We start from the raw sequence: 13,828 nt of genomic DNA, 5'->3' as shown, positions 1-13,828 counted from the left end.
GGATGTGGGTCTTTATCCTAAACAGTAAGAAACCATTGAGAGTGACAGGATCAGATGTGTGTGTTTAAGAGACCACTTTGGCTGTGGGTTGGAAAATGGTTCGGAAGATAGAAAAGGGAGTTTACCCTGGCAGGGGGTCCTGATGGCGCCATCCCACCCGGTCAGACATCTCCAGCTGGGGAGATGGGTCCCCACCCATGAAGCATGGGGGCACATTGTCATCAAGCTCCATTTTGATTCAGTGCATACCTTTACTGACTGAATGTCCATTCTGAGCAAAGCTTCATGGGAGCTCGGAGATGGGCCCTGCCTTGCCCTCAAAAAATTCTCCATTTGGGAAAGGAGATAAGACACAAGCAACTACATCCTAAAGCAGACAGCGATCTTCGAGAGCTACATGTTTTGGGCAGGCATGGGGGGCGGGCAGAGGGATCTTAGACCATTGCAACCACAAAAGAATAAACCCAAAAAGAGGGGAAAAAAAAAAACTCCAAATGGCTTAAGCCAAAGCAAAGATTTTCTGGGTCATGAGAGTGAAAGTTTTTGAGGCACAGCTGGATCCAGAGGTGAATGGCCGTCATCGGGGCTGGTCCTATTCCCGGGGTGGCTCCGTTCTCAGGCCGGGTCTGCCCTTATCATATGGCAGGATGAACTCCAGCAGGTCTAGGCTCTCCCAGGCCTATCCTTGGCAGAAAGAGGGCTTCTCTCTCCCGCCAGCAGCAAGAAAAATCCCAATGTTGAGGCTCATTGGCTGTGTTTGGGCAGTTGGCTTCACCTGCCCTTCATGGCCAAGAATGGGAAGGGCTGCTGGGCCTTCCCATACAGGAGACCCACACTCCATCGGGGTCACTCGGCTGCAAAGTGGCGGACTGAAAGGAAACCCCTCACCTGTCGAGGCTCTGTGTCCCTCTGGGCCCTCTGCCGGGGGCAGGCTGAGTGGGGAACACACGTGGGAGCTGATCCTAGCTGTCTTTTGTCAGTGCCCCGAGCCAGAAGGTTCTCATCTGGAGGAGAGGAAGACGACTTTGACCGCAGCATGCACAAGGTGAGCAGGCTACCCCCTGGGTGAGATGCCTAGGCGGTATGTTACTGAGGATTTTTTCATTTGACAGGGACCGAAACCGAATTCAAACCCACTTATGGTAAAGAAAAGAGACATACAGCCTTGCATAACCAAAAAAGTCAAACGGTAGGGGGAGTTTCCGGTATGACTAGATCCAGCCGCTCAACTAATTGCCATAGGAAGGTTGTCTCTCCCTTCTCTTGTGCTGGCTCACGTCTGCGCTGCCCCGGTGCTCAGGCAGGTTATACTCACGTGCCACCAGTGGGAATGGAAAGGGGTGCAGCCACCAGGGAAAGGCTGGCAATTCCGTTCCTGGGTAATTTACTCAGAAGAATGGGAACCTGGGACTCGAACAAGCGCACGTGTATGGATCCTCCTAGCCGCACTTTGCACGATAGCCAAAAGGTGGACGCCACCCACATGTCCATCATTGCCCAAATGGATAAGCAAGACGCGGTGTACCCGTCCAATGGGATGTTACTCAGACCCAACAAGGAATGACGTAATGATACAGGCCACCATGTGGATGAACCTCGAAAACCGTATGTTTAGTGAAAGAAGCCAGTCACAAAAGCCCACCCGTTGGATGATCCCGTTTCTAGGAGATGTCCAGAACAGGTCGATGCACAGAGACAGAACGCAGACTCGTGAATACCAGGGCCCAGGAGGAGAGGGAAGCAGGGACAGGGTCTTTTTGGGGGGTGATAAACAATGTTCGGAACTAGATAAAGATGTTTAATTGTGTGTTATGTGAATGTCACCTCTATAACAATTTTTTTAAAAAGACACGGGTGCCAGTGACAAGAGTCCCAAGGAAGGCCCTCGCTGGCCCAGCTAGAGCCATCTGTCCACGTGCCGTTGGCCAGGCCCACTTCCAGTGCCCTCCACCGGAGACCCCTCCCCATCCCCAGACCACGGCACTGCTTGTGGGAGAGGGACGAAGTCCCAAATGAACCTGCGGGGTTGCGAGGAGGGGGTGCGGGGTTTGGGGAAGGCAAAAATGACAGAGGTTCACCAGAATCCAGTCACCCACCCTTCTCCCCAAGCCTGCTCCGGCTCAGTGTTCTTTGCCTCCTTCTGACTCCATCTCGCCCCTCCCCCACACCCAGCTCCAGAGTGGAATTGGCCGGCTGATTCTGAAGGAGGAGATGAAGGCCCGGTCCAGCTCCTACGCGGATCCCTGGACCCCACCCCGGAGCTCCACCAGCAGCCGGGAGGCCCTGCACACAGCTGGCTATGACATGTCCCTCAATGGCTGTAAGCACCGCCCTGGAAGTCTGTGGGGGGTGGGGGCACTTCCTTCCAACTCCCTGAATGAATCTTAAACTCCTTATGACCTTGCCTGGGTCTAGAATGCACACTTGGTGAGGTGCTGTCTGGGGCACTAAGTAAGACCATGCTCTGCCCTGAGCGGGCATTTGTTTCTCTGGGGCGTCTGAAGCTGTGACTTTCGGTCAGACTCAGCGCAAAGAGAAATGTCTCCTAATAGCCCGAATGGCTCAACGATATAAGTGACTGCCTCTTGAGGTAGTAAGCCTCCCATCACAGGAAGAAAACAAGAAGAACCTTGGAGCAGGCACTTTGCCCAGAGATCCTCTCATTGTAAATTCCTCCCTGTTCCTGGACACACACATGCTTCCCTCCCTCCCTTACCCCTGTGGGAGTCAGTCTTGCTGGGAAATCCTATCTCCACTCAATATTTAATGGATAATCCCCTATGCCCGCCACTCGTAAATACATTATCACTCTTGGTCCTCACAAAGACTGGCAATGTCGAGGGATTATTATCACCCACTTTATAGATGAGAGACCTGAGCTTACTGCTTGCCCAAGGCCACTCACAAGCCTGTAAGTGACAGAGCCAAGTGGGGTCGGACCCAAGTCAGAGTGACTCCAAGGCCATAAGCTGTTCCCTCTTTTCCCTGCTGCACCTCGACTTTAGGCGAGATTGAGATGGCGGTGGTGGTGAAGGTGATAAAGTCAGTTTTACTTGGTGCTTTGTATGGTGACAGGCACCGGGCTAATACCTTATGGAATCATCGTATATCATTTATTGTTCACAGTAACCCCATACGGGAGACGCTACCCCTCCCTGTTTTACGATGAGAAAACCAAAGCATGATTAAGTAACTTGTAGCAGTTAGGTATCGGCCAGTGGCAGAGCCAGGATAAATCGATGTGCCTGTTTCCCTGTTTGACTACCAAGGGGCAGTGTTTTCAGCCTCTGGCTCTGGGTTCTGTGCAGTGCGCCAGAGTCGCTCAAAACGCAGTTCCGTCCAGTGGCCTCTGGGCAGCAAATGTCACAGAGCACCCGCTTTGCACCGGGTGCTGGGCGGGGGAGGGGGCATGCGGGGCAGGGGTAGCGACTGAAAACTGACCAGTGGGAAGAGAGGTGGTGAAGGAGGCCCCTCCTCCCCACCAGCCAGGGTAGCCCAGGAATGGGAGCCATGTCTGTTTGTCCCCATGAACCTTCCACCGTGTCCGTCTGCCCCCACGAACACGGCTTTCTGGCTTTTCTTTCTTGCAGCCCCTCGGTCACACTACCTGGCTGACAGCGGTATGTTCTGCCTGCCCTCCCTTCAGCCTGTCGTGTCTTGTGAGAGCCAGAGCTGGAGGCGGGTCCCCCGGAGCTGTGATGTCCCAACACGATCCCGAACTCAAATAGCCCACCCCACCGTGTTTGTCAGATGTAGGCCTCAGTTTTTGGTTCTGGAACCAAAGTTGCCGTGCCCAGTAGCCCCCAGAGAGAAAGGAAGAGCATGCGTCTCTTCTACCCACACGAGAGCCTGCCTGTCTGGGCTCTGAGCCCAACTCCAAATCCAGAGCCTGCGTCCAGAGCCGCCGGTGGCCAGGACGCAGGGGTTCGTCACGGGAGGTTCGTACACGTGGGAGGTGTGTGCAGGGTGAGGCCAGAAGACTGTGCACGTGTGCTTCAGGTGACCCTGGAATTCTGCCGGGGGAGGCATCCCTGAGTCAGCTGCCAGTCTGCAGAGCAGGGGGAGGAGCCGGTGGCCCCTTTCCTTCCCGCTTCCCACAGTATTGGCCATTAGCAGAGGCCAGATAGCCTCAAGGAGAGGGACCCCTGGCTTGGGACTCCTGGTAATTGTTCGGCTGTTTCTTTTCAGACCCCCTCATCTCCAAATCTGCCTCCCTGCCTGCCTACCGAAGAAATGGGCTACACAGGGTAAGAGAGGCCGTGCTGAGACATTGCCCCCAAGATGTTAACAATTCCGGAGCCTAGACATTGGGTCACGGAACAGATATTTATGGAAAGCTTTTTACATACGTCGGGTACTCCTCTGGGTGCTTGGAATACATCAGTGACCCCTGCTCGTTGGAGCTTACATTCTTGTAGAGAGAAACAGAAAGCAAGTAGTAAATAGTATGCAAGTCAAACTATATAGGCTGTAGAAGGTAGTGAGTGCTATGGCGGGGGAGGGTGGGGAGGAAAACAGTGAGCAGGATGAGGGGGATTGGGAGCTTGGGGAGGGAGGGCGGCAATTTGCAATTTTAAATAGAATTGCCAGGACAGATTTCATAGGAAGAGCGGTATTTGAGCAGTGAGAGAAGGCAGGGAATGTAGTTCACCAAGAAATGAATATTTATAGGGTGCCTAACTACGTGCTGCGCCTAGGCACCAGGGATGTGCCAGTGAGGTGGGTCCCCGTGACTTAAGACTGGGGCTTCTCTGAGGCCATGTCCCATCAGCCCCAGGCCATTTTCTGGAGGTGGGTAATGGCCCCAGGGAGGCAGCAGTGAGCTCGCTCAGGCCAGCCCTCGCTCTATCTCCCCTGCAGACACCCAGCGCAGACCTCTTCCACTATGACAGCATGAATGCCGTCAACTGGGGCATGCGAGGTGAGTGCCACCCCGTCCTGGGACCCACAGCAGCTTTGGACGCACTGCTCGTAACTGTGTCTTCACCTTCTGCAAAGGATCACTACAGATTCTGGCCCTACTCTGGGCTCTGTCCAAACCCCGAGTTCCCACACTCCCTTTCCCTTCCCACTCCCTCCCTCTTCCCCTCCTCTTCCCTCCTCCTCTCAAGTCCCTGGCCTTGGGTGATCTCCAGGCCATCTGTCCCATCTGGGTTCCCAGAGCCATTGCAGAATGCTGTCGTCCCAGTACTGCTCGGCTAGACTTGCCTGCCAGCCCCGGGGGGGGGGAGGGAAACTCTCGGAGCCAAATGCACATTGTTCCCAGCGAACATTCCATGAGCCTCATGCTCTCTGCCAGCGATGCTCTCCCGCCAGCCCCCAGCAATTCCTACAAGCGGGCTCAGGCAGGTGGACGAGGCTGCACCAAAACCCGGGAGGATTCCTCTGGAAGATAGGTGATCTTGCCCATGTGTTTCACAATCTCCTCCTTTTTCTGTTCTAATTATCTCAAAAGTCACTTCTCGTCGAAAACCCTATCTCTGGATCAGCCCAACCCCCATCTCTAGCCAATCCTTTACGTTTATGCCAGCCTTGATTTGGGCTGAATTCAACAAGGACAGGGTCTCTCAGACAGAGGCCAGTGTAGTGGTGCAAAGCAAAAACCAATGTGTTTCCATTTTGTGTGTGTCTCTTTTCTCTCTACAGAGTACAAGGTAAAGGAGATGCGTTGACCCTGGGGGTCTCTGGGACCCTGGGAGCCGCTCCATTGGGGGCCAGCAGGAGGATGACCGCACTATCTATGCAGGGAAGGGAACATCGAATAAATAACCTCAAGGGTCCTCTTGAGACCGGCATATCCGGTCCCTCCCTGGCCAGCTTTCCCCGAATCCTACCCTATGTCTTTTGCCCACTGAAATCAGACAGTTCCTTGTGGGCCTCGGAGACTTTCTGGAGGCTTGCCAATCACGAGACCTGAGACGTTTACAATTAGGAGGCCTTGTGCCAATTTATGTCAAACACCACCAAGCTTATTCTTAGCAGTATTAGGGGATTCAGGTTTTGCCTTTGGGGAGAAGGTGCCTTGAGGCCGTCAGGCAACTCCAAGAACAGACCCAGCCCTTCCTCCAGACTTTAACCACTGGCCCTTTCTGGGGAGAGGAGGGAGCCCAGACACAACATGCGGCTGAAGGGATAAGCCTAAAACCTTCACCTGACCTGGAAACCCACCCCCCCCCACCCTGTCTTTTCTCCTTAGATCTACCCTTATGAACTTCTGCTGGTGACCACAAGAGGAAGAAATCGACTGCCCAAGGATGTGGACCGGACGCGTTTAGAGGTAAGTATAGAAAACGGAGCAGGCGCCTTTGGGTTTGAAGGGATTCCAGAAGTTGCCTGATCTAACCCAGCTCGAGAGGGCAGGCAGAAAATGAAAAGCTTTAAGGTCGCACAGCTTGTTGAAAACGCAGGGATGCCAGCCTGGTTCCTTGAGCCCAGGTCGAAACGCTCTGTGCTGCCTTCCCAATCCGATGAGCATCTGTGGTGCAGAACTTCAGCACGTCTCCCGCTGATGCTTCTGTCGACTTAAGACAAGAGCTAGATTTGGTCCCTGCTCTCAGGGGCCTGCTGCCTGGTTGCTAAGAAGAAACACAGCACTGGTTTTCTGCAGGATGGTACAGAAAACCGGTGCTCTGGGTGGGGAGCATGGGGGAGTCAGCGCTGTGTAGAAGGCAAAAGCATAAGGTGGTCTCACGTCAGACTCCGGGTGCAGCCCTTGCCCTGCCATCATCCCTCAGCAAGACAGCTTGGCCAAGTGACAGCCTCTCCAAACCTTAGTTTCCTCCTCTGTGGAGTGGGGCAATCATGGTGCTCCCCGCAAGGTGCCAGCGGAAGTAAGTGAGACACTATACACAGAGCCCTTGGCACAGAGTCTGGCAGTGACCTGGGCGGACGGACTTTGAAGGCGCAGGTTGGATGGGTGGAGGGGGGGAGGGAGCATCATGAACAGAGGAACAGCATAAACAAAGCACAGAGGCCAGCCTGAATGTGGCATCGGACTTTCCAGCAGTCTCCTCCACTTGGCTTGGCGTTCCAGTCCCTGGGCCCCGATCCAGGAGCACACTGCCCTTTTCCACTGTGCGTCTCCCTGCCTCTCGCTCTCCTAGAATGCCCTTCCCATCTTGCCAGCCTCCTGACTCCTCAGGGCCCCCCATAGTGATGATGCCCATGTCCAGAGCCCCCCAGACCTTCCCAGGATGTGTCCCTCACCCCTCCCCCAGCCCCCCCCCCCCCCAGCCCTGTGTCCAGAGTGCAGATCAAGCAGCTCTTCCCCTCTCTTGTATCAGAGCAACGAACTATCTGTTTCCTCTGCCTGACAGAGGCAGTCAGTCCTCTACCATGGGGCTCGGACCAGGGGAAGTACTGGAAAATGTTTGTGGAATTGAATGCTTCTAAGAAAGGAGGTTCAACAGCCCTTGGGATGAGCATATCAACCGCCCTTCAACTGACTGCCGAGGTTTCGCCCAGAATAAAGGTTTGGGACAGAGGGAGGGGAATGTGAGTAGGCCAGGAAGTTTTGTGAGTCCTTCCAACTCCAGCGTGCTGGGCTAGCAGCCTAGCGATGTGATTATCCCCACTTTTACGAGGGCCTCCTTTACTGTAGCAGTGAGTGGCTGCTGGTGCTGAAGGGGACAGCTCCCACAGCAGCTCAGTGGAGCCAGCATTCAGGGATAGAAATGAGGTTCTGGAACCTGGTTCATCCTAGAGGACCAATTGCCCTCGTACATCCTCCAGGATACCCAGAAGCTCTGATCAAGGAAGCTCACCCTGCCCTAAGAATCATCCAGGGAGCTTCTTAAAAACAACTATACCACGCCCCAGCCTAGACCAATTCGATCGCAATCTGGGGAAGGAGCTCAGGCATCAGAGAGGCTTCCAGGGATGTCTAACATGGAGCCCGAGCTGAGACCACAGGGCTACAAACACTGCCCGAGTCCCCTCCGGACTGAAGAGCTCCTCGAGGAGCTCAGAGTGCAGATTGTCATTCCCCCAAAAAATACTTACTGAAAGTCTATTATATAGGCCAGGTCCTGTTCTCAGGGTTTGCAGTATACCAGTGAACAAAACAGGGACCCCTCCCCCCTTGGAGCTGGCGTTCTCGCATGAGGAGACAGACACTAAATGACACAAATAATAAATAAATGATCTGGAACATGGGAAACTAACCGGGCTGAGGGAAGAGGTGAAAGGACAGCGTAGAATTGGGGTTTAGAGGGAGAGGTAAGTTGCAGTGTTAAATAGGGTGGTCAGAGTGATCTCGCTGCAAATGTGACATCTGAACAAAGACCTGAAATAGGTGAACCATTTAGTTAGCCACACTTATATGAGGAGGAAGAGCATCCTTGGCAGAGGGAACAGCCACTGCCAAGGCCCTATCACAGGTGAGGAAAGCAGGTGGTGAGTGTGGCTGGGTCACATGAGCACAGGGAAGAGGATGAGGTGGAAATGAAATCAAATGAAATGAGGACCAGACCCCCCCACCATGTGACAGACACATGAAGAGAAAAAAGAAAGGGGGCAGCAGCTGGTCCTTCACAGAGGGGGAGCGGGAGAGCCTCAGTCTCCCCCAGCATGTTCTCAAGTTGAGTCTGACATTCCTTTACATGGAGACTCATAAAAAAGATTTGGGGGCACAGCAGAGAAGATGAACTAGGGAATCAACCATAGCCATCACCCTCCACAAGAACAACAACAACAACAAAACAGATGGAGGTCAAATTACAGTTCCCTTAAGTGTTTACTGTAGAAGGAACTGAGAAGAGAAATCCCTCACATCCACATCATTTCTCAGCACTGACTTGAGTGTGGGTGGGACAACTATGGACAAGTCAACAGCATGGACAAAAGAAAGCACTGTCTGGCCCCACAGAGACTGAAGGGACCTAAGAACCACATGTGATTTGTGGATGCCGTTGGCCCCTTTGTTCAAAGAGACAAACTACAACAAGAAGACATTATTGAGACCATTAGGGGCATTTTCTTATGGACAGGTATTAGGTGATTGTGAGGAAGTACTGTGAACTGTTTTTAGGAAAGAAGATGTCCGGTAGGCTTTGAGATGTTTTGAGATCTCTAGGGGAGATACGTGTTGCAGCACATAGGAATGAACTGATACAGTGTCTAAGATGTGCTTTAAATACTTCAGAAAAAAAAAAAGATGAAGCAAACATAACAAACCCTTGATAACTGTTGAATCTGGCTGATGGGCATAGATGTACGCATTTTGTGATTTCCTCCCTTTTGAGTATTTTTGAAATTTTTCCATAATAGAAAGGATTACTTATGAATTTGTGATGGGGTTGCCCAAGGCGGCAACATCGTGCACTGTGTTTGGAATCGGAAAGCCTAGCCTTCGGTCTCCGCTCTGCTGCTTACCCCGGCCTCCCTCCCACCTGCCCTCCCTCCCTTTCGGCCGAGTTAGTCATTTTAACTGTTTGACTTTTGGTTTTCTCATCTTTCAACTGGATAGAAATAATTTCTGTTTTTCAGAGTTGTTGGAAGGATTCAGTGAGAAAAATGGGGGCGATCATACAGTGATGCGTATTGAGCATAACAGAAATGCAATGCAAGGGGTTGCTGGGGTGGTTAAATATTGTTACATATTGAAACATCAGCTCAGAGTCACCAGCAACCGATATTATCGATCAAAAATATCAAAATGACCTTTGCCTCAAGATCTGGAAATGTGGCCAAAATATTAGTTCACATAGGCGGGGAATTGGCTAATTACTGCGTGGCTGTATGCAGAATTCTCGGTGAATCTCTCCTTCAGTCTTCAGTTAGCTAACATCATGGCGACCGACAGGGCATCTCAGTGATTCCAGTAAGTTTTCAGGCAGGATATGTGCCAGATATTTCTCTCTTCAAACATAATGTTAAATTTTATTTTGAAAAAGTTCAGGCCTCCAGAAAAGTTGCAAGAAGAGTAAAATGAACATCCTTCTACCTTTCACCTAAATGCAGGAATTGTTAACACGTTGCCACATTTCAGGTGCCATATATTTCTAACTCTGAAAGCTTTTGACAATGTATCGGCTTTCCAGGCTGCTTGGAAGGGCAAGAGGTCGGGGAGGCAGAAAGGAGGGGGGCAACCGGCTAAGGAATGCAGAACCATGTTTCATTATGTGACCTATTTCTTTTCATATAAGACAGATACGAAAGGACAATTCGGTGGGTGGGGAAATGGGAACAGCAGGTTTTTTTCATTGACCGGCCTGAGGGACAGCCTTCCGGATCGTCTGTAAAAATATTAATAAGAGGAAGTGCACCCTAAAGTCTTGGATATGCCCCTCTTTTACTCCCAAAGGAAGGAGGAATAGCGTTCATCCATACACCCCCTGGGGCACAGAATGCAGGCAGCAGGATGCGGGCGGGTGGGGTCAGCCACGAAGCATGGAGAGGAGGCGCTTAGGTGAAGTATAGAATCCCCACTGAGTCTTGGGCAGGGGGGGCCTCTCCAGACCAGCTACAGAAGCCCCTCTGAGGAAGCATTCATGCACACGGTCTGCCATTTGACATCTACGCAGCCCACACCCCTGTGGGTCACACACTGCGCCAAGCACAGCACGCCCAGAGGATACGCACAGGGTCCGCTTCTGCCTGCACCTGCCCCCGGCCTCCACCTCACATCCTCAAGCGTTCCCTCTCTGTCCCCTCCCACCTTATTTCAGCGCCACCTGTCCCAGGAGGAGTTCTACCAGGTCTTCGGCATGACCATCTCTGAGTTTGACCGGCTGGCCCTCTGGAAGAGGAATGAACTGAAGAAGCAAGCCCGGCTGTTCTAGGCAGAGGCTCTATAAATATATATGCATTTATATAAAGATATATGTAAAATCTCTATACTGAAGCTCGGTATAATCCTCTCTTGTGTAATGGGACACACTGCCTGCCATGAGACTTGCTTTTCTGTACTGTCAGGCAAGCCCACGTCATCGAGATATTTTTATGCTCCTTACTCTCTCTTTTCTAAGTGCTCTGGGGTTTGGGAAGGGATTTGAGGGGACTCCCATCCTTTTGCTGGGGATCCTTTTTATACTGAAACATCTGTCCCTAACCTGAGTCCCCCAAGGTCCAACTCTCTTCCTAAGGAGGTGCCTGAAGAAGTCTCTCTTCTCTCTGCTTCTCGGCTCTTGCCCCAGTCTCCAGGGTGGATGCTGACCATGGAGTTTTCACACCTTATTGGCCCCAGAGGGGCCCTCCCATGGGAGGAGCCACAGCGATCTCCCTAAGTCCCTGAGCGCCTTTGAGAGCCCGTGCAGAATTTTCTCCACCTCTCCAATTAAGAGTTCGGTGCTCTCTGGGGGTGATGCGCTTAGCAGTGTGGGCCTCGGATCTACTCGATACAGCAGCACACAGAAGTGGATAGGGCCTTGGCCTCTCTGCAGCTCCTCAGTCCTCCTCCTTCTGTCCTTGATCCTAACCTCTCCCTTGTCCAAGTCTCACGGTAGGGGAAGAAAAGGCACTTCCCTTCCCTCCGCCACTTGCAACCGGCCCCTTTGCCTGGCCCTGACGCGGAGACGAGGGAAGACGCGGGAGCTGGAAGCAGGAGCCAGAGCAGGGCACCTGTTAGAATTGGAGCTGCAGGACCTCTTGGGACCCTCCTCTCACCCCCACTGTTCCCAGCGCCTCCTGACCCTTCCCCCCTTTGGAAGAGAGGCCCAGTACTGCAGCCTGTATTCTTTGGCCTTACTACAATCAATGTGCCTGACAACTCAACACACCACAGGGCTAATGTTCCCATCATAGCTCCAACAGTACAACTAGACAGACAACCTCTAATACCCCTCTAAACATCGGACAGGCCATGTCCCAGAGAGAGCTTCCTGGTCTACCCCTGCTGGTCCCTAGGCTAAAAGGGCAACCAAACCAGCCCCCACCAGTCATCGGCTCCCACTACAAGGTTGGCCATGTCTCATTGGGGAAACCTTTGGAAGAATCGCTGCTTATAGAATTCCAGAATGAAGCATTGGCCAACACTGCTCACGATCACCCTGGACTTCCCCAGTGGCTGCCTTCCCTGCCCCCTTTCCTTCCTGAACAAGAGTAAAAGCTTAACTTTAGCTTCTCTCCTCTCCTCCCTTCCCCAAACCTTTGACCCCAAGTTGGTGATGTTTGGTGGGTCTGTTCCTTCTTGGAGATGCCTTGATTTAGATCACTCTGAGGTCATGGAGGAAAGACGAAGAAGTGAGAATAACCATTATCACTGTCAAGAGGCTGGTGATGTGACGTGGCAAATATAGAACTGACTTCAGTCCAGCAAACCCTCACTGAGCACCTGCTGATGCTGAGCACCTGCTGTATACAGAGCACGGAATAAGGGAAGGAGATGGGAACACCAAGATGAGAAACACGGGATCTGGGCTGGGGTGGGGGGCATGCCTACTAACAATGGGTGTCGTCAGGCATGAACTCAAACGTGACTGTTGTAAGGCGGGAAGTGATGGGAGATGGCACGAGAGCATGTTTGTAGCATTCCTGAAAAGGTAGATGCAGTTGGTGGAGACCAAGGAACGCTTTCTGGAAGAGATCGCATTTGAGCAAAGTTCAGGAAGGATCTTTGTAAACTGAGAAGAGACTATGACTTGAAAGGGTGATGGGATGAGGGGCCAAAAAGAGGTCTAACGTACTCTCACTTAAAACATCAACCCTCTCTGCAATTCTCTTTTTGGCCAGTGTATTTCAACTGTCCCGACCCTTTAGAAATGTCCCCAGCCAGACACAATCATTGAAACTGCCTCATTATCACTGGTTGAGAACTTGGCGAGACTGAAGGGCTTTTGTTATCGTTGTTGGGTTTTTCTGTTTCCCATAAAAGCACATAATTTCAACCCAGACCTGTGTCCTGTTGTTTCCAGTGTGAGTGGAAATGTGTGATATGGGAAGAGACCGATCGTGCACATGTTCCAAAATAAAAGAGTCTAGAGAGCAGCTGTCCCTTGGCCTCAGTTTCTCCTTCTGTACATTAAAATTTGACAACGTAAGCATCACCCAGATTGTTTCCTGCAGAACGTGGGGTCCTGCAAGATGGTACAAGATGTTCCAACAACTACAGGTCCGTGATCCAAAAAATAACGATAATGACAATAGTTCATTAGTAAGTACCAACAGTGTGCCAGTCTCGATGCCTCGTATATGCCTCATGTCATGTCAGTCAGCCTCTGTAACAACCCAGGAGGGAGGAAATAATAATTATTTCCATCTCACAGATGAGGAAGCAGCTTTCAAGAGGACACATGATTACCGTGATGGAGCCAGGAGCCAAGTCCAGCCTTTTGGGGCTTAGACCAGCTTAGCCGCGCTTAGCAGTCAGGATGTTTTCTGCCACAAGTAAGGAGCGCCTTCTGAAGAGTGACTTAATGAGAGTGCATATTGCCCTGCATGGCAGGAAATCAGTTTAGCAGTCTGACGATGCCGTCGGGGGCCCAGGTTCTTTTCACCTGTCCTTTCCACCATCCTCGGTACAGTGGCTTTTGTCCCCAGATGTGACCCCTCATGTTTACAAAAGGCTGCTGTGGCTCCAGGCATCGTGTCTTCATACGATCACATCAAAAAACAGGAAAGAAATTTCTCTTTATGTGTCTCTTTTGATCAGAAAGCTATCCCAGGAGTCCTCAGGAGACTTCTCAGGTCCCTTTGGCAGGACTAAGGAACAGGTCCATGACCTTGCTGCACAGAAGGCTGGGAAGTCATGTATTGGGCCTTTTGAGACTCAATAGTGGGTGGCAGGCGCTGTGCCGAGAAAGAAGAGAGATGGGGGAGACAAGGAAGGGCCTCTAGGCGAGTGAATCACGGTGTCCCTGCCACAGCCACTGTCCCTCGCCTTAGGGACTCA

At 51.9% G+C, this 13,828-nt stretch overlaps 1 protein-coding gene across 5 annotated transcripts in view; it reads left to right on the top strand.

The window, feature by feature from the left end:
- ABLIM3 (actin binding LIM protein family member 3) overlaps positions 1 to 13,352 on the top strand; it is a 110,668-nt gene extending 97,316 nt beyond the window's left edge. For 2 of the 5 annotated variants that reach the window (XM_047858180.1, XM_047858170.1), the window contains 8 exons: positions 981 to 1,045; positions 2,173 to 2,320; positions 3,591 to 3,620; positions 4,189 to 4,247; positions 4,861 to 4,921; positions 5,647 to 5,654; positions 6,197 to 6,277; positions 10,668 to 13,350. In XM_047858180.1, the coding sequence (XP_047714136.1) occupies positions 981 to 1,045; positions 2,173 to 2,320; positions 3,591 to 3,620; positions 4,189 to 4,247; positions 4,861 to 4,921; positions 5,647 to 5,654; positions 6,197 to 6,277; positions 10,668 to 10,781 (566 nt within the window). In that variant the 3' untranslated portion in view covers positions 10,782 to 13,350. Of the gene's footprint in view, positions 1 to 980; positions 1,046 to 2,172; positions 2,321 to 3,590; positions 3,621 to 4,188; positions 4,248 to 4,860; positions 4,922 to 5,646; positions 5,655 to 6,196; positions 6,278 to 10,667 lie in introns of all 5 variants that reach the window. The other 3 variants (XM_047858197.1, XM_047858189.1, XM_047858206.1) reach the window with 2 other exon arrangements.
- The last annotated feature ends 476 nt before the right edge of the window (positions 13,353 to 13,828 follow it).

Source organism: Prionailurus viverrinus, chromosome A1 (genome assembly GCF_022837055.1).
Source record: "Prionailurus viverrinus isolate Anna chromosome A1, UM_Priviv_1.0, whole genome shotgun sequence".
Lineage (NCBI taxonomy): Eukaryota > Metazoa > Chordata > Mammalia > Carnivora > Felidae > Prionailurus > Prionailurus viverrinus.
This window is presented reverse-complemented; position numbering and strand designations above follow the sequence as displayed.